At 38.1% G+C, this 22,228-nt stretch overlaps 4 protein-coding genes across 4 annotated transcripts; 2 read left to right on the top strand and 2 right to left on the bottom strand.

The window, feature by feature from the left end:
* Nucleotides 1-266: 266 nt before the first annotated feature.
* LOC113772127 lies at nucleotides 267-1,694 on the bottom strand. The gene has a single exon (XM_027316686.1). It carries the CDS (start codon nucleotides 1,621-1,623, stop codon nucleotides 343-345), a length of 1,281 nt encoding a protein of 426 aa, XP_027172487.1. The 5' UTR covers nucleotides 1,624-1,694; the 3' UTR covers nucleotides 267-342.
* Nucleotides 1,695-1,833: 139 nt separating this feature from the next.
* Nucleotides 1,834-4,551, top strand: LOC113772128 (protein FATTY ACID EXPORT 5-like). Its single transcript, XM_027316687.1, has 3 exons — nucleotides 1,834-2,168; nucleotides 3,398-3,485; nucleotides 4,241-4,551. Exons 1-3 carry the CDS (start codon nucleotides 1,970-1,972, stop codon nucleotides 4,311-4,313), a joined length of 360 nt encoding a protein of 119 aa, XP_027172488.1. The 5' UTR covers nucleotides 1,834-1,969; the 3' UTR covers nucleotides 4,314-4,551.
* Nucleotides 4,552-10,693: 6,142 nt separating this feature from the next.
* LOC113772265 (cytochrome P450 716B1-like) lies at nucleotides 10,694-12,987 on the top strand. The gene is made up of 4 exons (XM_027316856.1): nucleotides 10,694-11,197; nucleotides 11,517-11,955; nucleotides 12,073-12,260; nucleotides 12,425-12,987. Exons 1-4 carry the CDS (start codon nucleotides 10,706-10,708, stop codon nucleotides 12,734-12,736), a joined length of 1,431 nt encoding a protein of 476 aa, XP_027172657.1. The 5' UTR covers nucleotides 10,694-10,705; the 3' UTR covers nucleotides 12,737-12,987.
* Nucleotides 12,988-14,964: 1,977 nt separating this feature from the next.
* On the bottom strand, nucleotides 14,965-20,773 carry LOC113770101. The gene is made up of 7 exons (XM_027314459.1): nucleotides 19,980-20,773; nucleotides 18,803-18,943; nucleotides 18,345-18,710; nucleotides 17,220-17,465; nucleotides 16,377-16,469; nucleotides 15,859-16,059; nucleotides 14,965-15,579 (listed from the first exon to the last, which is right to left on the bottom strand). The coding sequence occupies exons 1-7, from the start codon at nucleotides 20,298-20,300 to the stop codon at nucleotides 15,364-15,366; spliced, it is 1,584 nt and encodes a 527-aa protein (XP_027170260.1). The 5' UTR covers nucleotides 20,301-20,773; the 3' UTR covers nucleotides 14,965-15,363.
* Nucleotides 20,774-22,228: the final 1,455 nt, after the last annotated feature.

Raw genomic sequence — 22,228 nt, 5'->3', positions numbered from 1 at the left:
CTAACAGATTCTTACCAAGCTGAGTTCGATTTAAACATTGAATAGTTGGTTCATCTTTTAGCCTTAATCTTGACTTGCTATGAATTTTTATTGTTAAAGGCATGAGATGAGGTTACTTAGTTAAAGAAGTTACTAGGCCTTTCCTCTATGGATATACTATATAGCAACACATTATTATTCTTCCGTGTAATTTTAGAGGTAACGTGCAGAATATGTAAAAGCATAAAATGCTGAACGCTAACTTAAAGAACACAGAAGGGCAAGAAACTGTCAATTAGATCCCAACAATTTAATGAAGAGTCCCATTGTGAATATGGAAAACTGAAATGATGAGATCAATGCTCAAGATTGTGAAGGCTTTACAGAGATTTTGCTCAATCTTTCATCTTTGCATTGCCTCTGATCTCCGACCATGGATTTAAAGACCTCTAGCAGACCATCCAATTTCTCAGGGTCTTCGCCCAAAGCCTTGAGTGCATATACAATGCTCTCAATAGTCGACAGACAATCGGTCTTTGGCTGATGCCTCACTTCACTATACAAGCTCAGCTCATCTAAATCCAATTTCAAATGAGGCAAAAGCTTCAACCAAGGATTCTCGCTGTACATTCTCTTGGCCTTAGCCCATGTTCCATCCAACAGAATCAAGTTCTTCACCTCGAAATTAATAGCCTCAATCCTCACTGCTCTTTCACTAGGAAAAAGCAATACGGATCCGGGGGGAACTTTGATTTCAAACTCCTGAAACTCCTCGTATTCATCAATTCCATGCAACTGCTTTCTCTGAAACTTAACTACACTGAACCCTTTTCCTAAATCGTTACCAGCTATTTGAGAAGCCAATAGCTGATCAAACTTGTTCTGTTTCTGCATTTGGTTACATAAAGATGCAATAGCGCCGTACTTCTCAATAGTAAAAGCAACAACAGCATCTCCTGAACATCCAGAAACTGCTTCAGTTGGACTAAAAGCTGGTCCTGAAACATATTCAGTGATTAAAGATTCACTATTGGAAGCTGTAACACAACCAAAATCATTTCTTTTACTAAAATCCTCATCAGAGTCAGCAAGATTAGTCCTTTTCTCTTCTGGCCTTTCCGTTAACTTCACGAAATGAGAACCTTTCTCTGATCCATTACATTGAATAGGCCACTGAACAGAATCCCACTTTCTTTTACCATTTCCTTTTCCTCCAAAATCAGTGATATTCGTATCCCAATGACTCGAACCCGTTTTAGAATCCGGATAGCTGAAGTCCAAGACGAACCGGCCTTCAAAATTGACATCAGATACTGAAACTACGGTGAGATTTCTTAGGCCAAGGGAGGCTATTCTTGTAGAATTCAGGGGGTGCTTTTTCTCTAGGCTGTGTTGGAGGATTGTGACGGCGACAGAGTTCTCGAGACTGGGGGCTTTTAATCGGGTACAGAGGCAAATTCGGGCGGGCTTGGAGCATATCGGGCACATGGGTCTCTTTGAAGAACCCGATTTAGTCGCCATTGCTGCAGTTGAGGTTAGGGTTCCCTGAATGTAGCTTGAACGAATTTGTGACGGGTTGAGAAGAAAATAAAGTAGATGTAGCCTCCGTAGTGGCCAGGTTCGGATCTGAAAATGAACCTGCATTAGTTCACGGAGCAGTCCATACGAAACGGGTTAAGTAGACGGAGTCAGGTAAAGGCGTGGAACAGATTTGGGCCTTCCTTGGGTTTGTTCCGTTAATCAGCCTCTAGTTTACCATCCTGCCCCTGTAGTAGGTAGCTGCAGGTAAAGTTTTGGGTTTTGGCTTTTGACCAAGAAATAAAGCAACAGGCTCGTGCCCACCACACCACACCACTAGCCCCTCCAAATTTCGCAGCTGAATTTTTCAGAAAAACCACCCTCAGATAAATTTCTTTCTTGATCTGGAGAAGAAAGGCCTCCAATTTGTCGAATTCTCTCAATCTTACTTCCAAAACCCAGTTGGTGAAAAATGCATGACTTTTGCTTTACGATTCCGTATGGCCTGATTCTTGTTGCTGGTGGCATCGTCGGATATGCCAGGAAGGGAAGCACAGCTTCACTGGCTGGGGGTCTTGGCACGGGATTAGTCCTCCTCTTAGCTGGTTATCTGAGCCTCCAAGCTTTCCATAAGCGCAAGAACTCTTATCTTGCCTTGATTCTTGAAACTGGTAATCAAATTCCTCATAAGTCAAATTTCCTAAGACGTCTGCAATTTTTTTTCCCTCGAGATGGACATCTTTTTTTTTTTTTCTCCTGGTGATATGATAGTTAATCATGTTCGAAAAGTTGTGAAGTGTGGAAGGAAATATCTTTTCTTTATATGGCATACATAAATATTCTTGGGCGAAAATCCGATTTTGGCAAAAACAGTTTAGTTTTTTCTGCGTTTTATGACTTCGCTACTTGGTATAGTGAGAAGACAACGTAACGAATTTGGGAGAAAGAACTGTTGCAGCAATTATCTTATGTTCAGATCTTGCTTTTCTTGATTTAGACTTGTAGTAGATCCATTACCTCGTGTAGATTTGGATGGTCCAAGTTTAATTCTTAATCCGAGTTTACTTTCTGTTATGCCTGCTTGAGGAACTAGGATAACAGCAAAATATAGTTTCGCCTTATTGGCATTTTGTACGTTGCATCATAAATAGAAGAAGAATTGAGATCAACATGCGAATTTGTTACAGATTTAGTTGGCATATGGTATGCACATTTAGCTGCTTATGCAAGTACGTTCCGACTTGTATAATTTTAGCTTTCTTCTTGTTAAACTTTTTCTTGCTGCAAAATGTAACTTCCCAAGCTCCTTGCTTGTGCATAAGCTAAACTAAGAGTTACTGTAATGAAATGCTTTTGCAGCATGTACTTTTGAAGACAGCAAATTCTCTTTGGCTCTGTAGTTCTCTTAGGTGGATAACAAGTTGTAACGGACTTCATATGCTGTCTTTAGTGTGTGAGTCTTTGTTGGAGCTCAGAAGTTTGGGGACACTCCAACCTCTGCTCCTGGTTTACTAAGCGCTTTTTTGGGGGCCAAGAGAGGGGGGGGGGGAGGGATATAACCTTTATAAAGATGTAAAGGGTCTACTTAGGAACCATCAAGGAAGTTAGTAGATCAAAGCTGTGCGCTTGTACAGGACCATGCCTATGCTCTTCTAAACCTAAATAAACTTTTATGGGTTTTAAGATGCAAAGAATAGATCTTTTCCCTAGTTAGATTTCTAATCTCTTGTACTTGCAATTTTTACATTTGAATTGCAAGTTATCGCCTTTTCTTTTGTCAATGTTGTTATGTGGTGATCTATAAAAGAGGCTGTATATACTTTTGATGATCTTATTTGAACAATGATTAGCTCTATGATTCACAATTTGGTATCTAATATTTCAAATGTGGTTCAAACAGCTTGTGCTGCTGTACTTACATGGGTCATGGTACATCGCTACCTGCAAACTTCAAAGATAATGCCTGCAGGTGTTGTTGCTGGGATCAGGTAATTTAAAAACATTGGAAGAGGATGCTTTTTGTAGTTGGATTATTCTATTTTGTTGCAGAACTAGAATCTGGGGCAGAAAAATGCTTGCATCCATGTTATGCATTTATTCATTCTATGGGCTCTTTGCCTTCAATGCCAAAGTTCATGAAGGCAGAATTTCGAACTAAAGCAACCTATGGGCTTCAATTACTACCTAAAAGTGGGGAACATGTTGGCATCATCAGGGTCAATCACAAAGAACTAGGATAGGAGATAGCAATAGGGCCAGGAAGAAAATTGCACTAGCCTCATCACAAATTTTTTTGTCCCCAATTAACCTCATCACCAGGGTAGAGCAAGAATGGTCAAATATCATCTGCCACATTGTAGCGTCTTACATGGTTGCTCTGGGAGTCTTGAAATGATTTAACATTTTTGGAGTTCCAAAACCATTTATGCTTGATATTTGATTGCTGATGTTGAGTGGGATGCGTATTTATTGCACATTGCTAGATGAATGGTTTAGTATAAAACCATTTGTACTTGATATTTTATCCCTTATGTTGCACTGCATGTTGCTAGATAAATCATTAGTATCTTTTTCTCTGTCTAGTATCTTTGTCGGTAAATTCTTTGTGATATTTATAACTATCTTTGTTTGACTTAGTTACTTACCTGGATGAGGTAACTTGGTGTCTTACCTAGTTTTTTATGATTTTCCCCCTAATTTACTTTGAGATTCTGAAATGGAACTCCTCCGTACTCTCTTGCAGCGCGGTTATGACTGTATTTTATCTCTACAAAATTATCACTGGTGGAAACCATTTCCCCACAAAGAGCGAGTGATGGCCCTGAGAAGCAGCATTTAACCTTACGGGTTCAAGACGAGGTTGTATTTTCGGCTACTTTGCTACATTACTAATTAAACAGCTTTGCACGAAAGCAGGAAAAGAATTTGTGCCACTTTACTGGCAAATCAACAGATTTTACCACTCCCACTGTGTTTTGCATGTATACAAGTGCTCTCTACTATTTCACGTAATCATATGAAGATTTATGCAACCGTAAGATGTTGATTGTTGGACTCCGTTTTAGTGGGAAGAAGTCTGCCTAGAGGCTTGTTTAGCTATCCATATTCATTGTCTTCGAATAAGGCTAAACAACAGAGGTGAAGATGGCCAATCCCTGAACGGACAAAGGGGAATCGGAGTGCTGATAGTTTAACAAGTAGTTAATCAGTATTTAGTAGGAATTGTACTCCCTAAGAGATGACAAGATTTTTTTTTTCTTCTCTGTCTGCCCGAATACACCTACCAACCAGGGTGAAGATGGCCAAGCCTTTCGAGTGGACAGCAGCGAGAATTAGGATATACAAATGAAATGGTGAAATGAGTTTGTGTGAAAGAGAAGAGTTGACTTTTAGTAAAGAATTGTTGCAGGAGGAATTAAAAATAACAAACAACTTGGATAAGAAATAGAAGCGGTGAACCAGAGAACCATTATAGAAGACCAAACCCAACCATGAATTCGCGTAACATATCCAAGTCACAAAGCGATCGAAATGAAAAGCCTAATAAAATTGATTGACACTGAAACAACATCTGATTCCCATCTCAAAATAGACAAAGTTTCGGAACTAAACAAATGGTCACTGACAGCATTGTTTCATATTCCTTCCAATACAAAGTCCCGCAATAGAGTGAGTATTCATCATTAAGTAGCATCAAACGTGTCTACGGACGATCAATCTCACTCACCAAGACTGCAACACAAGGAGACATCCATGACGAACATCTTTTCACACTTTGCCTGTTCCTTCTGCCAGTCTTCTTTCTCCTTTTCAGGAGGAGAAAAGGAAAGATCATCAGAGGGGCTTCCACCGGGGTCACTGGGACTACCCTTAGTAGGCCAAAGCCTTGGCCTTCTCAGGGCAATGCGAGCCAATATTGCTGAAGCATGGTCTGAGGAAAGAGACAAGAAGTACGGTCCAGTCTCTAAGCTAAGCCTCTTTGGAAAACCAACAGTTTTCATCTATGGACAGGCTGCAAACAATTATTCAGTCTTGAGCATGCCTTTGACGTCTGGTTTTAGATAATTGTTTGTTTCGGACTTAAATCTAGGACGATAAACAATCCTGTCAGCATTAGAGTTGTGACAGAATAGCTGATGCAAAGTCAATGATTAACTAGTAATTCATGTGGCTTCTAGGTCCGTATTACCTCTAATGAAGACTCTTGACTTTCGACATGATCTGTACACTTCTTTTTGGGTTCAACATGGAGCTCGAAGAGATCAACTTGTTAAGTACTTCCAAGCATAGTTATTAAACCCAACCCGGGAAGGGACCCGGCGAAGGAGGTGGGTCAACGGGTTACTGGTTTAACCGGTGGGTGAGTGGTTGAACCGGTGGGTCACTACATATATTTAAATATTATATTTCATAATTATTTATATAAGATATATGATATAAATTGTAATAAATAATGCCATAACAAAAGCTCATTTAATTTAATTTGTTATAAAATAATTAATTCATATAAGAATCAATCAAATATAAAGTTATTTATTAATATACCAAACTTCAAGTGTAAAATTTTATCTATATTTAGTGTAATTATCTAGCTTATTTATGAATTTTAAGTGTAAAAAATTATTAAAAATAATATTTGTCTTTAAATGAATTATGTAATATGTTATTTTTGGAATCCATTTTATAACTTATAGAGTTTGGAGGGTAATAAATTTTTATTAAAAGATTCCAAATAAATTTGTTTTAGAGAAAAAAAGATAGAATTGAAAAAACATTTATATATCATAATAAAGCTACTATGTCAACATATATGGAAGTAGTTTGGTGGTAAGCAGGCGGTAGTGTTGGGGCAGAGGTCCGAAGTTCGAGTTCCAACAATAGCAATATAATTTTTCCACAAAATTCGGTTAGTGACAAAACCGGCCAAAACCGGCCGGGTTTCCGGTTTAACCTGGTTCGACCGCCGGGTCGTTGACTAAGTCAACGGTCTCTTTGCACAAACGATGTGATTCCAAACCCGGCCCGGTCCAATGACCGGTCCACCGGTTTGACCGGTTCGACCGCCGGGCCGGGCCGGGTTTAATAACTATGCTTCCAAGAGCTAATAGAGGAGCTCCGTCCACGCATCAACCATGGTTCGAAGTCTCGGCCGAGACCGAGACGACTCGGCCGAGTCGTCACCGTCTCGGCCCCTACCGATACGATACCGTGACGAAACGATACCGAAATACTTGACTCGCCGAGAAATCGGCCTAGTTGTCACCGTGACGGATTGACTCGGCCGAGACACTCCGAGTTATCCCGAGTTAAGACGAGAAATCAGCCGAGTCACACCGTGATGGATTGACTTGGTCATTTCTTTTACTATTTTTAATTATTTTTATTTAGCATACTTTTTTATATTATTAACAATTTTTAGAATATTAAATACTTTAAAAATTTGCGTCTCACCGAGACCGCGACCGATATGCCGAGATCGATGTGGAACGTTCCGGGCCGCGACCACGACCGTGACTTTGAACCATGGCATCAACCGCAGCCTTAAGGCCGGTGCAAAGATTCAAGATATGTTAAAGGAGCAGCTTTTACGTGAAAAGAGACTTGACAGCTTTTACGTGAAAAGAGACTTGAACTGTCAAAAGGGGCTCCGTCCCACCAGGGCCTCATCTCTTGTTTACTTAGCATCCCCGGAGAAGGCAATGCAGAAGTATTATATGAAGAAGAGATAATACACAATGTCCTGCTTATTCCTAAAGGATGGCAAGTAAGAGAGATACCTCCTCCTGTTATTTTTGTTCTTTCTAGTATATGGTAAAGCGTGGGATTAAAAAATTCCTTCCTTCACGATTACTAGATCTTTTGGGTTGCGGCCATGACTCGCATGGATAGCAGCATATTTCAAGAACCCACAAAGTTTGATCCGACAAGAATTGATGATCAATCTTCCATTCCTCCTTACTGCTTCATTGCATTCGGGGCAGGAGTTCGTAAATGTCCAGGATACGAGTTTAGTCTTTAGTCTCTTGTTACTCAATTCACATGGAAGTTGTGCTGCCCAGACAATCAGTTCAGTCGAGACCCAAATGCCAGTACCAACTCAAGGACTTCTTATTCAACTAACACCAAAAAAGAAAACATAATACAATATACATGCAGGGCATTAATCAATTTAACAACTAAAGCTTGGATCGAGAATCGGATTTTCTGCCAAGTGCCAATTAATTCTCAGTTGTTTTGTACTTCAGCATTGAGCAGGAAGTTCCCTTCTAGAGTTATCCGCAGTTGAAACTTGCTCTATTTTTCTGCATCTTTTCCCGTCGAGAGAGAGAGAGAGAGAGAAGATTTCTCAGGACTAGTTATTGTAGTTCGAAGCAAGCTTGTACATCCAAAATAGCTGTTTAGTACTCTTCATCATAAGCTTCGACGGTTGCTAAAAGAAAAAACCAAGGTAAATTTTTTTGGTCAAACAAATGCTGCAGCAATAAAACATAAAATTAAACGTCTTTGGCTTTCACCCGCCAATGCATCTCTAGAATCTCTGGAGTCTTGCCATTTCTAAGATGGCTAAACTCCAAGAAAGTCAAGGCATACCAGCGCTGATTGGTCAGCAAATATCAAAAATGGGAAAAAATAAAAAGAATGAGTAGACAGAGGTTACCTACTGCCACTTGAAAGTTGAAACCTCCTCAATGAATAAGCAGATGGGTTGGTGGCCACCAACAAAGACTCAAGTCTTGATGGTTGGGAGTTAAAGGTTCAAATTTTGACCCCCATCATTTGTCATAGTATGTGATTTCCTCAAAATTTATGCATATGTAGATCTATCTCGGTGAGTCCATTTGGAATATAAAATAGGGATAATTTCAGAAACTTCCCTTGAGATTTTTAACAATTTTAGAAAACTCTTCTTAAGTTTCAAAAATTATACTCACCTTCCTTACTTTCACTATTTCTGCTTCAAAATAGGCCTAATAGGCTATCAATTCTTTCAAATATCCTAAATTACCCTTTTTGTCAAAGAGACAAAAAGGAAAAATAAAAAGAGCTTGGATGATTGCCTTTCTTCCAACACCAAAGCCAACAAACTCTTTCTACCAAAAATAGAAGTTTAGAAAAAAAGAAGGGAAAATGATCGGTTTCATCCTTCACATTTTACAAAAATATTCTTTTCGTCCCTCACTTTTAAAACGAAGCAATTTCGTCCTTGACATTTAAAAACTGAAGTTCTTACATCCCTGAACCCAAATTTCAATCTGAATCAAACCACCAATCAACCTGATTAGAAATTTTGGGAGTGTAATTGGTAGATCACTTGGTTAACTCAACTTGATATTCATGTAAAATTTAATGAACCCAAAAAGAAAAAATAAAAAATTATAACATAAAAAAGAAAGATTAATCTTTCCTACATTATTATTGTATACACTGACAGTTTTATGTACAGCCATATCATTTCAATTTAAATTTAAACGCTAAATTTTATATTTATGATACACATTTAGATTTGCAAGCGGATATACTAACGGCATATGAAAAGATTTACCCAAAAAAAACTCTACTATTCCAAGACAAAGAATGGCCTTTTATATTATAATTTTTATTTTTTTGGTTTAATAAATGTCATGTGAATATGATGAAATTGACCGAGTGATCTATCAATTCTATTTCTGAAATTTATTATTGGGTTATTGAATGGTTTGATTCAGATTGAAAATTAGGTTCAAGGATGTAATAACTTTAATTTTTAAATGTCAGGGACGAATTTGCTTCATTTTAAAAGTGAGGGACGAAAAGAATATTTTTGCGAAATGTTAAGGATGAAACAAGTCATTTTCCCAAAAAAGAATTCAACTATGATGATTTCCTTTTTTTTAAGCAACACCACAAGAAATGCCAAGCAAGCACCCCAATTTAAATCAAGATAAATTCCAATAATTCTAACACTCAACACCCTACAACCTAATTTATGTCCAATAGCTTCAACCCCTACATTTCCTACACAAGTCAATTGAATCCATCACTTGGTGCTAAATTGGATAAAACTCAACCTCAAATTTTATCCAAAACTAACACTTCATTAATAATCAATAGTGCAACTCTTTCGTCTTCTGCTCTTTGCAGCCTCATTTATTTTTTTTTTTCACCCATCCATTTCTAAAACCCATCCATCCCTCAAATTCTTAACTTTTGATATCACTAAGTTTTATCGCCCATAATCAACCAAAATTGGATAAAAATAAATAAACACAAAAAATCAAACCAATTACAATTAGAATTAAAAGGAAAAAAAAAGGATGGACCTAATCATATTTGCAAAAAAGATATGATAATAGAGATAAGAAAAAAAATGATGAAGGGAAGAAGGGGGATAAATAGGCGCAAAGGATGATAGATAGAATTTGATCTTGAATTGGAGGAGAAATATTAGGCAGAAAAAAATGGGTGACAGGAATTTGGGCAAAAAAGAAAATGGAAGAAAGAGTAAGATAGAAAGGTGGAAGCGTGAGAGAAGGAGAGAATAAGTCAATTTTGCTTTTCCTTGGAATTTTTGAAATTTTGTAAAAAAAAAAAAAAGTCATTAAGCATCCTATATAGGGATATTAGAGTACTTTTGCAGCAATAGGGGAGGTATGTATAATTTTAAAATATTAAGGGGAGCTTTGTGAAATTGTTAGAAACATCAGGGAGGTTTCTGAAATTATCCCTATAAAATATTTTGATTCTACTTCAATGCCATGCGGTCAGCCGACAGCCGATACTCGAATAGCGTGCTTCTAAACCACTGGGCCAATGGCTCAGTGACCACTAGGGAGGGGTTTAAGTCCCTCCTTGGACTGTAGGTGAGGGTTCAAATTTCACCTGTAGCGAAAAAAATCTAAAGGTTATGTCAGAGTACTCCCTTGGTTTAGTTGGGTCTGTATACCCACTAGTCTCCTACCACAGCCTCCTTAGGTTTCCCCTTCTACCTAGATCAGGATAGAATAGGTTATACAAATGTATCATTGCTGACAAAAAAGAATAACGTGCTTCTAGTTGCGTAGTCAACGATCATATTCAATTCTCAGACTTTCACGAGAAGTCAAAATAATAATAATAATAATAAAAGCCATACGATGAGCCAAGATTAATACAGGCTGATGTTTAATTGGCAGCGGGCCTAACATTGATCTCTCCATCTCTCTCACGGTCCCTCGACACAAACACAATCATGAATTTCTTCGTTGCCTTGCTTTTGTTGCTCTTACCTATCAGTTTTCTTCTTCTGAAGAGATCAAGAACATCAGGAAGGCTCCCTCCAGGGTCACTAGGTATTCCTCTGGTAGGCCAAAGCCTCGGCCTTCTTTGGGCAATGAGAGCCAACACTGCCGAGAGATGGCTTGAAGGTAGAGTGAAAAAGTATGGCCCCATCTCTAAGCTAAGCCTCTTTGGTAAACCAACAGTTTTCATGTACGGTCAGGCGGCAAACAAACTTATTTTCGGCGGCGATGGTAGCTCTATATCCAACCAGCAGACGCAGTCACTAAGAATGATACTTGGTGATCGGTGCCTGTTGGAACTGAGTGGCGAAGACCATAAACGGGTTAGAGGCGCCCTTGTATCTTTCTTGAAGCCAGAATCCTTAAAGATGTACGTTAGCAAGATGGAAGAAGAAGTCAGGAGCCATCTTGAGATGCACTGGGAAGGGAATCAGCAGGTCACGGTATGTTCTATGACGTGTCTAGCATGTTATCTTAGGAATTTGACTAGGAAAGAGTCGCTATAACCTATAATTGAACCCTTGATGCAAAATCTTAACTTGAATCAGATGATGAACTGAAGTTCCTTATCCAAATGGAAAATTTTCATGCCAAATATATGTGCCTGCCAACTGGGATTTGAATGTCTTCGAGAATATCTTCCAAAACTTGATCACATAGTCACACTGCACAATTTCGGAATGTATCTGCAAATTCAATTGGCAAACGTTTCTGATTGACTTGTTTACTGTGTCACCAAACTGTGGCTGGGGCTTCTGGTAGGTACTACCTTTGATGAAGAAGCTCACGTTCAACATAATTTGCTCTCTTCTTTTTGGGATTGATCGTGGAGAAAGAAGAGATCAATATGTCCACCATTTCCAAGAAATGATAGAAGGAATGTGGTCAATTCCTGTTAACCTGCCCTTCACACTCTTCAACAACAGCCTCAAGGCCAGTGCGAAGGTTCAAAGGATGTTAAAGGAGCTTTTACACGAGAAGAGGCTTCAACTACAGAAAGGAGCTCCATCCCACCAGGACCTGATTTCTTGCTTACTGAGCATCCGCGGAGAAGGCAATGAGGATTCACTATCTGAAGATGAGATAATACATAACGTGATGCTCATTATGGCAGCAGGATACGATACTTCTTCAGTTTTGATTACTTTCCTTGTGAGACTTCTAGCAAATAATCCAACAGTTTATGAAGCTGTTCTTAAAGGTAAGTTCTACTTCGCTTTCACTTTTCCCAACTGTTTGCATTTACTACATTTGCATTTTGCAGTAAATTAGCGCATAAATTTGTACGAGTTCAAAAGTTGACTTCTTTCGAACATAGAACAAGATGAAATTGCAAAGAGCAAATCCTCGGGACAGTTTCTAACATGGGAGGACCTGGCTAAGATGAAATATACCTGGAAGGTGGCGCAGGAGACTCTAAGATTCTACCCTCCCATCTTTGGAGGTTTTAGGAAGACAATAAAAGACATCGAGTTTGGAGGCTATATCATTCCTAAAGGATGGCAAGTATGATTCTATCTGAAACTTTGGTGCCGTGTAAAATTTTATTGATCGATTTCTTTTTCTTCCCCCTTGATCAAGAACCTTGACAACAATTAGGAGTATTTCATTCTACAGCAGTTATATCACTCGCATTAGCATGGAATGATCCTTATTGATTTGATGACTAGATATTCTGGGTTGCGGCCATGACACATATGGACAGCAACATATTCCATGAACCAGAGAAGTTTGATCCTGCTAGATTTGAAAATCAAGCAGCCATACCTCCTTACTGCTATGTTCCATTCGGAGGGGGGTATCGTATATGTCCAGGATATGAGTTTGCAAAGATTGAAACTTTGATCACCATGCATCATTTGGTTACTCAATTCCACTGGAAATTGTGCTGCACTGACCACTTCAGAAGGGACCCAATGCCAGTGCCTACTGAAGGACTTCCTATCCAGCTATCCCCCAGGAACCACCCATTCCAAGACTGATATTATACCAGCATTCAACAGGTGAATCAGACACATTTTGAAGAGAAAATCAAGCCATTGAGTAGTTGTGGTCTCCGAAGAACAATTCTTGTGTTAACTCCTTTAATGCATAATAGCTGCCGTACGTACTTAATGCCCACTTTGGAGTTACTGTGTCAGTCAAACGAGGACCTTCAAGTACGAGGATTAAGATTTTCTTAAGCTCTTTAAGTCCAAAAATGAAGGAAAAAGAACAACTCAAAATTTGAGCATTAGTATCTTGCTAACATTTACATTTGCTGTTTGCAGCTTTCCATCATGTAGCTAGGTTTCATTTTAATTTTTATTTTTCCCAACACCAGTTAATGTCAATCAAGAACGTGAACTACCTAAGGTTTACATCCCATGAACGCGTGAAAACTATTGAAGGCAAAGATGGATATTGTTAGAAAGACAGTTAAAAATGGCTTGTAAGTAGGCATGGCCATGGTTCCACTTGGAACCGGGAACCGGACCGGAACCGAACCGTTTGGAACCGGACCAGAACCGGAACCAGAACCGTGGAACCAGAACCGTAGTAGAACCTTGGATAAAGGTTCCGGTTCTGGTTCTCTAAAAAATAGAACCAGAACCAGAACCGCCGGTTCCAGAACCGTTAAAAAATTTAAAAATAATTAATATAAAAAATAATAAAAGTAGAGGCATCATGATGACCAAGGTCATCATGATGCCACCACAATTTTTGCTCTCGGGGGCTCCTCCTGACTTGCACAAAGGTCCTCAGGCTCTCAACGGAAGAAAGAAACAAAGCAAAGGATAGAAAAAAAACAAGAAAGGTGGCTGCCTGCTAAATTTGACAAATTGGGGGTTAGGGTGAATTACAAGTTTACAACGTTACAATTCAACGTTGTAATTTTGTCCAAATTTTCAATACAACGTTACAAATTTGGAACGTTACAATACAACGTTCCAAATTTTTAATTTCATTTTGTCCTATAAATAAGACTTGAAATTTTATTTTCTACTACACCAAAATCAATCTTCTCTCTTCCATCTCTAAACTACTCTCAATTTCTTCATCTATTATCTATTTATTATTTCGTACTTTGTAGAATAATAATAAAATTAAAATATGATATTTATTTTGTATTTATTTTTTTACATTTTATTTAAAATTTTAAATATATTGTTATATTCGTATTAAAATTGGTAAGGATAAGAAATTAAATAAAATTGTATATAACCATACGAACCGGAACCGGAACCGAACCAGAACCAGAACCATAAGGAATCGAAATCAGAACTATGCGGTTCTGGTTCTACCTTTTTGAAGAACCAGAACCGCCGGTTCTGGAACCAGAACCAGAACCATCTTATATGGTGCGGTTCTGGTTCTACCTCTTTGAAGAACCAGAACCGGCGGTTCTGGAACCGTGGCCATGCCTACTTGTAAGCATGTTATGACGTTAAAAAGATGTAGCGAGCAATTATCGACTTAAAACTTAAAAGAGGACTACATGTACAGTTGCCAACAGGTCGACACTGCAAGATATCGAGTATACAGGCTAAAAGATAACAAGTAAGAATCTTTCCCAAACTCAAGACACCCTGCAACCACTTGCACATCAGTTTCTCTCATTCCCCACCTTTGATAATGCACACTCTACTTCACTACTGATCAACTTCACATTCCCAAGAATCCAAATTCTACACAAGGCTATGATTCGTGCGGAAAATAACATGTTCCCAATGCCTGCAAAACTTGACCCTGCAAGACTGGAAAACTAGGCATCCATTCCTCCACAGTGCTTCGTTCCATTTGGAGCAGAACGACTTTAACATATTAACGTGTACAGGATATGTGTTTGCAAAGATTCAAACTAATCACCATATATCATTTGGTTACTCGATTCAAATGGAAACAGTTCCGTGCTGACAATTTCCACTGAAAAGTGCCCACAAAAGGACTCAAAATTCTAATAACCCCCAACAAGTTGCAATCAGCAGGGATGAGTTTGCAGCAGCAATATAAAAGTTTAAACAGACTATTTTGAACAAAAAATCAAGGCCACTCACGTCTTGTTCTAGAGTTGAAATAGTTCTATCAGAGATCTTGAATAGGGAACATTACCTCAGTAATTATGTGAAATTAATCGATCAAACAAGACAATCCCGAATACCATATACAATGCATACGATGAAGCTGTCACATGTCGTGGAGCTTCATGAATCTCTAGCATGCATCCTCATAACATGTACAAAAGCATTAAAATTATGTGAAAGACCACTTGTTCTAGAATACAGGCACCCCAAATACCAACATAGTTCATAACCTACTCAAGTTATGTCATATTTCACGGATACTGCTTCCCCAAGCCCAAAAAAGAAATCATTAAAACATAATGGAAACATAAGAGCACCACTAATGTACATTCATTTGCAACTGTACAATGTAGCTACATTTTCATTTACCTAAAATAGTTCACTAATAGTAAATTGGACAGTATTTGTCCCTAAGTGCCATCCCAAGCAAGTCAAACAATGCATGAATATAAGAAAGTTATCAGCGGCAGAGATGGGCATCATGAGGGTAAGGCTCCAAAAAATTTGTGCAAGGACCCTCCAGAGGGTATCAACTTGAGAACCCATTAGCAACCCTCTGGTCTGTAATATTCGGGAGGCATAGATGGGCACCTTTCATTCATATGAGGGTATGGATTTATGGTGTTGTATCCAGGCAATTCCATCCGGTATTTCCCTCGAATCTGGCAAAAGGGAAGCTCCACTGTGTCACCATCCTTGCACCACTGAGGCAAGCGGCTTGAATCATTTTCAAAAATATTCAGTGAGTAAGCATCTTTAATCTGCATTGGCAAACTAAATGGGTTAAGAACTCATCAGATATTTTGACAAGGAGTTCACGCTAGAACACCTAAACTATCATTTCAAGTTCAACCTTATTTAACTATATTTTGAGTTTTGAAAATTGATCGATTTTGCAAAATCTCAATATGAAGTAGATTGCAGAAAAACGTGCACTTCACAACCCATTCGATGCTTAGACACCACCATAAATAAATCAACTGAATGCAGCCAAAAAATCAGCACAAAGAAAGACTCAGCTATAATTCAAGCAGACCCACCGTAAACTCAGTAACTTCAATGGAGTTTCCAAGTTCACCAAATATTCCTGCTTCTTTATACATCTCAAGGACAAAGGCAACACATGATGCAGATTTCCCGTCAATGTATGTCCAGTTATCCCTTTCTGGAATAGCCAACAGTTCAGCAAAAGATGATCCACGCTTCTCCACTTCAACTAGAATTTCAGGAAGACCAAGCCCCTGCATACAAATTGGACACTTGATTAACCATCTGACACTTCATTAGAACCTACAGCCTTCATGCAGAATAGAAGTTGCAACTTAAAGATTTAGACATTTACTATTAACCCATCTACATTCAGCGTGCTTTTTGGCTGAGAGATATGAATCTCAACCTATCCCCTTTATTTTGGGGTTTTCTTCTATCAAACACAACATGGCTACATCTTATTTCATCATTACCTTTTCAGCTGTCGTACTTTACATTTTACAATCATTTTGTGTTAAGGATAAACATTTGACCATGGGATTAAAAGTAGTCTTGGAAAAATGAAAACCTGAGTTCCAAGTCTCTTGTTCAAGGCCTCATTCCACAGGTTAGCAGCATATGTTGGCTGCAATTGACTCCAGACAGTCATGACAGAAGCAACCTGCACCAGAACCACGCTTCAGAAGCAATTTAAGCAGCAAAAGTGGAGATGAGGGAAGAGGAAATTAGTGAGGAGAAAAAAACGATAAAGAAACTCACTATATGAAACTCCAATCTTATTTATGGAATGAAGTCTTTACTTAGTTCACAACCGAGAAAAATTACTCCTAGAGCATATTCAAAATTTTTAAGTTCAACATGAAGCTTTCTTCAAAAAGGAACTAGGTCAATAAAAAATGCAGGCTTTTAAACCCCAGACCACTGAAGATCTGCGAAAATAACCTAAAATTATCACATACAACACCAATTATGGTGTACAGACTCCAAGCCTGAATAAGGCTACTTGACAATCGCATTCACATGGTCCTATCAGTTGAGATAATAGAAATCAATCACAGCCATACGTTATGATAAGACAAACGAAAGCAAACCAATTATCGTGCATACAACACTGAAGAGACCATATCCTCATATCCCAGTAAAATCTAGCTGATTAATGTTTACTGGAACAGTAGAATTCTTTTTGGTATATTACTGAGCCAAAATATCATAATATAGAAATGTATTTGCCTAACACCACAACACCACAGTCCAAGCAGTACAAGATTTGAGCAGCAGCAGATCCATAGGAAGTACAGTAGTACACTACAATAATATTGAATGAATTGGAAACTTTAACATAATATAAGACATTGGTCAATCGAAGTTAGCTTAAAAAGTAAACTTTTCAAACTTAAAAAATTTAGATTACCAAATGAGCATCCAAGGGAGGTGGATAATTTCCTTCAATCGTGTCTATCCAGCTAAAAATCAAGTTATGGAATCCATAAGATAATCCTTCCATACTACGTGCATACTCCCAAGCAGCAGTCTCATTGAACTTGGCCCGGAAGTGAGGATGCAAAGGAAGCAAGGCAATATGTGGATTAGAATCGTCCTTTGTCAACTCAAAATCCCACCATTCATCCCATGGTAAGATAGCAATGATATCTTGCCCCTGTCATAGAATTGTGATTCAATTTTCCATAAGAGAAAATGATGAAAGAATGAATTCCTAACCAATAAGCAATTGGAGAAAGTTAAGTTGTGAACATCCTGAATGCATACCTTCTACCATTTGTACCTAGCCATGCTTTTTATCTTATGTTCTAACAGTCAACATAGAGCATGTCAATGAACACGTAAAGATAGGGCAGAAAAGAAACACTCCTCCAGAAACAAAAGGCTATGAGATTGATGAAGAAAACAGAAAACAGTTGGTACTCCTCATCCACACAAACAGTTGTCAGGAAATGCAGAAATACCTTGAGCTTCAGTAAGTGCAAGTCAGCAAGAAAAAGTGGTAAAATAATGTGAAGCAACCACCTTATATGCATGACTCCTCATTACCCCATCTTCTTTTCTACATGAAAAGAAAGAGACACAGAAAAGGGGAAGTTCTGAATTGATTTATGCCTCACTTAAACAACTCTCTTGTCACTCCTCATCAGCACATCAAGGTTACATATCTTAAGTGCTTTCGTTAGATTTTCAACACGTCACTCACTCCATTAGCACCCTGTGAAGGCATAACTATGACAACCCCTAGCACTTGATTTAGATCTGCTTCTTAGTTATTTCCATGAAGTCCATACGTAAATGAATAATACTAAGTCCATACGTAAAAGAATAATACTTCATGAGCCACAGAAAAATAATAAATCACCAAAACATAGGCCTCAGAATGTGTTGAATGGCACGAGAGAGAGAGAGAGAGAGAGGTAAAAGCAGATAATAATAAGAGAGAATTGTTGAAGTGCTTTCAGCAAGTCAGTGTACACCTATATATTTGTGGTGCCTTTATATATTTTATAATCTGGAAAGTTTGAAATAGTACCTCCTTATCCTCATGTCCTGATTCACCAACCCATAACTTCCCTTCAGAATCTCTCAAACAAACAGCTGAATGACCAGCATAAGCTCCACTCACCCATTTTTCCAGAGTCTCAAAAGCACCCCATCGGCCCCGAATCTTTGATACTGCAAGGAAATCTCCAGACTGTATATCATCAACGCTAACATTCATGACCCATGGTTGAGGACGTTGCTCAAATGAAGCCCCCATATGCTTCTTTAAAAACCCAATATTTGAATTCTCTCCCCATCCTGTATTTGTAAACAATGGGAAGACATCCCATAGAGCTTGAAGGGTGCCTAGCATCCCTGCTTTCATGAGGAAAATTGCAACTCCCTTGTGTCTGACCTGTTTCCATGGAGAGTAGATTATATCTGATGCAGAACTTTGTTCTATGAAATATGCATGTAGACTAAGATCAGCAGATGGTTTGAACTTACATATTCATACTCCTGTTCTGATTCCCACTCTTTGAACTCAAGGGTATGTTCACGAGACAAAAAGTAATAGTCCCATGTCACACGGTATGGAGTTGCAAAAATATACAGATCCATACATGTCCAGCTATGAGCCTTGCTAACCTGAACGGTCAAAGGAACACAAGTGAATACCAACGACAAAAATTTATCTTGCCATGGAATGAAAGTCAGACAACCATCACTCCCCTTTCCTGCCACTCGGCAATAAGTAAAAGAGGAACAAAATGAAAATCATGCTTGCAGAAACATGAATGAGAAGGAAGAAATTCTTGGCCAACTAGAAACAGGAAAACAAAAAACAAATGCGCCTTCCCCAAGATAGGTGAGAAAAGAGAGAGCAAACGGTAGCAGAAACTTTCATCTCTCATCTGAGAAAATGGGTGCTGGGGAATCTTAACAATCTTACTAACTTCATGTCGTTGTCTTAGACACTAGATCTAACTTAAGTGGGTTAGCTACTGCAAATTCTCAAAAAGACAAATACACAAAACTAGATGTTCCATGGATTGATGACTCAAGATACACAGATTAGTGGCAACCTTCCATCCAATTTCTGAGTAAATAGACCGAGCAATAAAAATTTGCCACCCAATGAGGACAACAACGATAAAAAGTTTTGAAAGTAAAACTTGAAGCAAGCATCATAGGAAAACTCCAATCATCTAGGATAGTCACGTTCATAAGAAATGTGTCTCTATCTAATCTAAAAGGATAATTTGCACGTTTTAAATCCTGAACTCCGGTTCAACTCAAATCACTTCAGAAGTACAAATATGTCCAGCTAAAACCTGAAAGCCCAGCTTAATTAAAGTGATCACAACTCATTTCTTCATGTTCTTGGCAATCAAATATTTAGCTGATACTCAACCAACACCAACAATTGCAACTCTACCCTATCATCTAAATGGACTTATGTTCTAGAAATACAGGTAATATGTTCCTCCTCAATTTTCTTTAGAAAAATCAAGTAAATAAACCAGGAAAAAAATTTCCAAAATGCCGAGTTTGCAGCGATCACGTAATGTCACTTAGGCAAAAATAAAACCTCCAAAAAGCTAAAGTTTCAAAAAAGGAAAAAAGGAAAAAAAGAAACAATCAAGAAATCAAAAGAAGAGACAGAATTAGCTAGTATCTAAACCTTGATATGAAGTATGCCTCCACCGAATTCGCTGCCGCTCTTGTTGTTAAACTCCAACCAAGCAGTATTTTCGTAAAAGCAAGCCCCTTTCCACTCCAAGCTATTGTTGGTGGAAGAAGCAGCCCCAACGAACGAAGGCAAAAGGTCCACTGCACTATTCAAATAGTTCATAATTGGCCATGAGACTCGTCTTGGTAAAACTGGCAAGACATCCAAGGGATGAAAAGGGACATTCAGGTCATGTAGTTGAGATGCAAAAAAGAACGCATAAATGATAAAACCCAAGCATACGTGGTGGCTTTTCTTGAGTTGAATTAACATGGCTGTTTCGAGAATTGAAAGAAAGTTTTCAGCTTTAGTATTGGATTGTGATAAAAAATTTATATGGGATGAAAACGGTTTGATCTTTATCCAAATTCAGCAGATGAGTACAAAAATTTCCGCTGGAAAGTCTAATTCTGTGATGACCCAAGTTGTTTGGTACTGCTATAGAACCTTTGCCGGAGCCTTGGGGTGGTTAAGCACCATTAAAGTGGAAACAAGAAGTTTCATTTGGCTGTGTTGGAATCGCAGAAGAAAGATTTCATCATCAATAAAGTAAAGAATTTTTTTTTTCAAACTTCGGTGAAAATTCTACGTATCTGATGATTACTAAAACGATAAACTTCTCTTATCGCAAAATCAATAAGTGATCTCTAGATTAGCGTACACAAGTAGATGAGAGAGAAAAGGTTAGTTGGCTGAAGAAAGCAAGTCAAAGTTTTTACCATTTTACAGACCCACATGAAATTTTATGCTATTAATGGCAGCCTTAAGATCAATACGGGAGGATCAATTGGTTGTTCTTTTATTGGAAATTTGTCATTATCGTTTTCTTTTTTATCCTACCTTTTGTCAGTAGTATTCATTTCCTTGGATAATACTCCGTGGCGTCACAAATGCGGGAGTGTTACCACAAGAGGAGTGATTTTTATTTTTATTTTTTTGTCCAAACATAGCTTGTAACAGGAGAAGTGAATCAATCATCAGAGTTTGTCATTACTCTCCCTCAAGTTTGTCTATTTTTTGAATAATATGTTTCAATTGCCAAGTTATATGATAGTAGTTTCTAAATCAAGAAACCAACTTTCAAGACCTGCAATAGTTACATAAAGATGTTTAAATGGAATACTCCTATCTTCATTATCCGAGATATGGGGATGATCAACTTCCTGAAAACTCTTGAATAAGATTTTGATTTAATGGTTATATTAAGGTTTCAATATCTCGAGATTATGAGTTCAAATTTTACTATTTTACATAGATTAATTTATGTTATATAGTCAATGATATTGAGTTGTAACTCTCGTAATTTTTGAGTTGATTTGAGTTAAAGTCTTATACTCTATGCGACTTAATTTATAGTTAGTTTGCAGTGATGTTGAGCTATAATTCCTACTACTTATGAGTTAGTTTGGATATGATTATCAACATTTTTTCTCCCCCGGTAGAAGCCTGATTTCATGACTCTGGTACGTAGAGTCCAGCAGCATCTATCTCTATAGTCTATCCTCTCGGAGACGGTACCTAACCATCAGGGAAGCAAGTCTGTATTTTGTGGGCATAATTTTACGAGTTATCGGACAAGTCATAGCCAATCAAGTGATTCTCTAGAAAGCAAAATGTGGTGGGTGGCCAAACAGCTCTAGGCTACTACAAGACGGATATTCTTCATGAAATTCGAACTTGCACCTCTAGGTATCAAGAAAATGCTCTATCGAGCAGGAAGGAATATTCTTTTCTTCCTTGCAATATCATGGTCTTTGCCCCCTCTGGATCGGCAAAGAGCATGGTACTACAACTGAAACTCGTAAACATATAAAGCTTTATCATTGACATCATAGCCGTTTCCTTTTTTTTTTTTCTTCTTTTCTTGTTTTCAAGAGCAATGCCCATGAATTAGTTGGTTGGTGTTGGTTTTGACCTGCTGATATTGGACGGCTGCCATAGCAATTTAAGTTATTGACGTGGTAGAATTGGCAACATGTTTTTCTTTCCTGGCTCCTATTGAAATAGATAGAGATCACGTTCGGTTTTGCTGGCTGAAGATTTGGCATTCACTCAAACAACAGTTTTCGTTGTCCAGTAATGAGCCACGCAAGCAATGCAAGACGAGAACTAGAATAACCTATCCAAATATTCACTCTCTCGAACAGAATATATTGTAGATCCCTCGAATTCTATTTCTTATAAAGCCAAAGTTATTTTCT

The sequence above is a fragment of the Coffea eugenioides genome, chromosome 5, assembly GCF_003713205.1.
Source record: "Coffea eugenioides isolate CCC68of chromosome 5, Ceug_1.0, whole genome shotgun sequence".
NCBI classification, from domain to species: domain Eukaryota; kingdom Viridiplantae; phylum Streptophyta; class Magnoliopsida; order Gentianales; family Rubiaceae; genus Coffea; species Coffea eugenioides.
The sequence above is the reverse complement of the archived record's forward strand: the minus strand, read 5'-3'. Positions and strand labels throughout refer to the sequence as shown.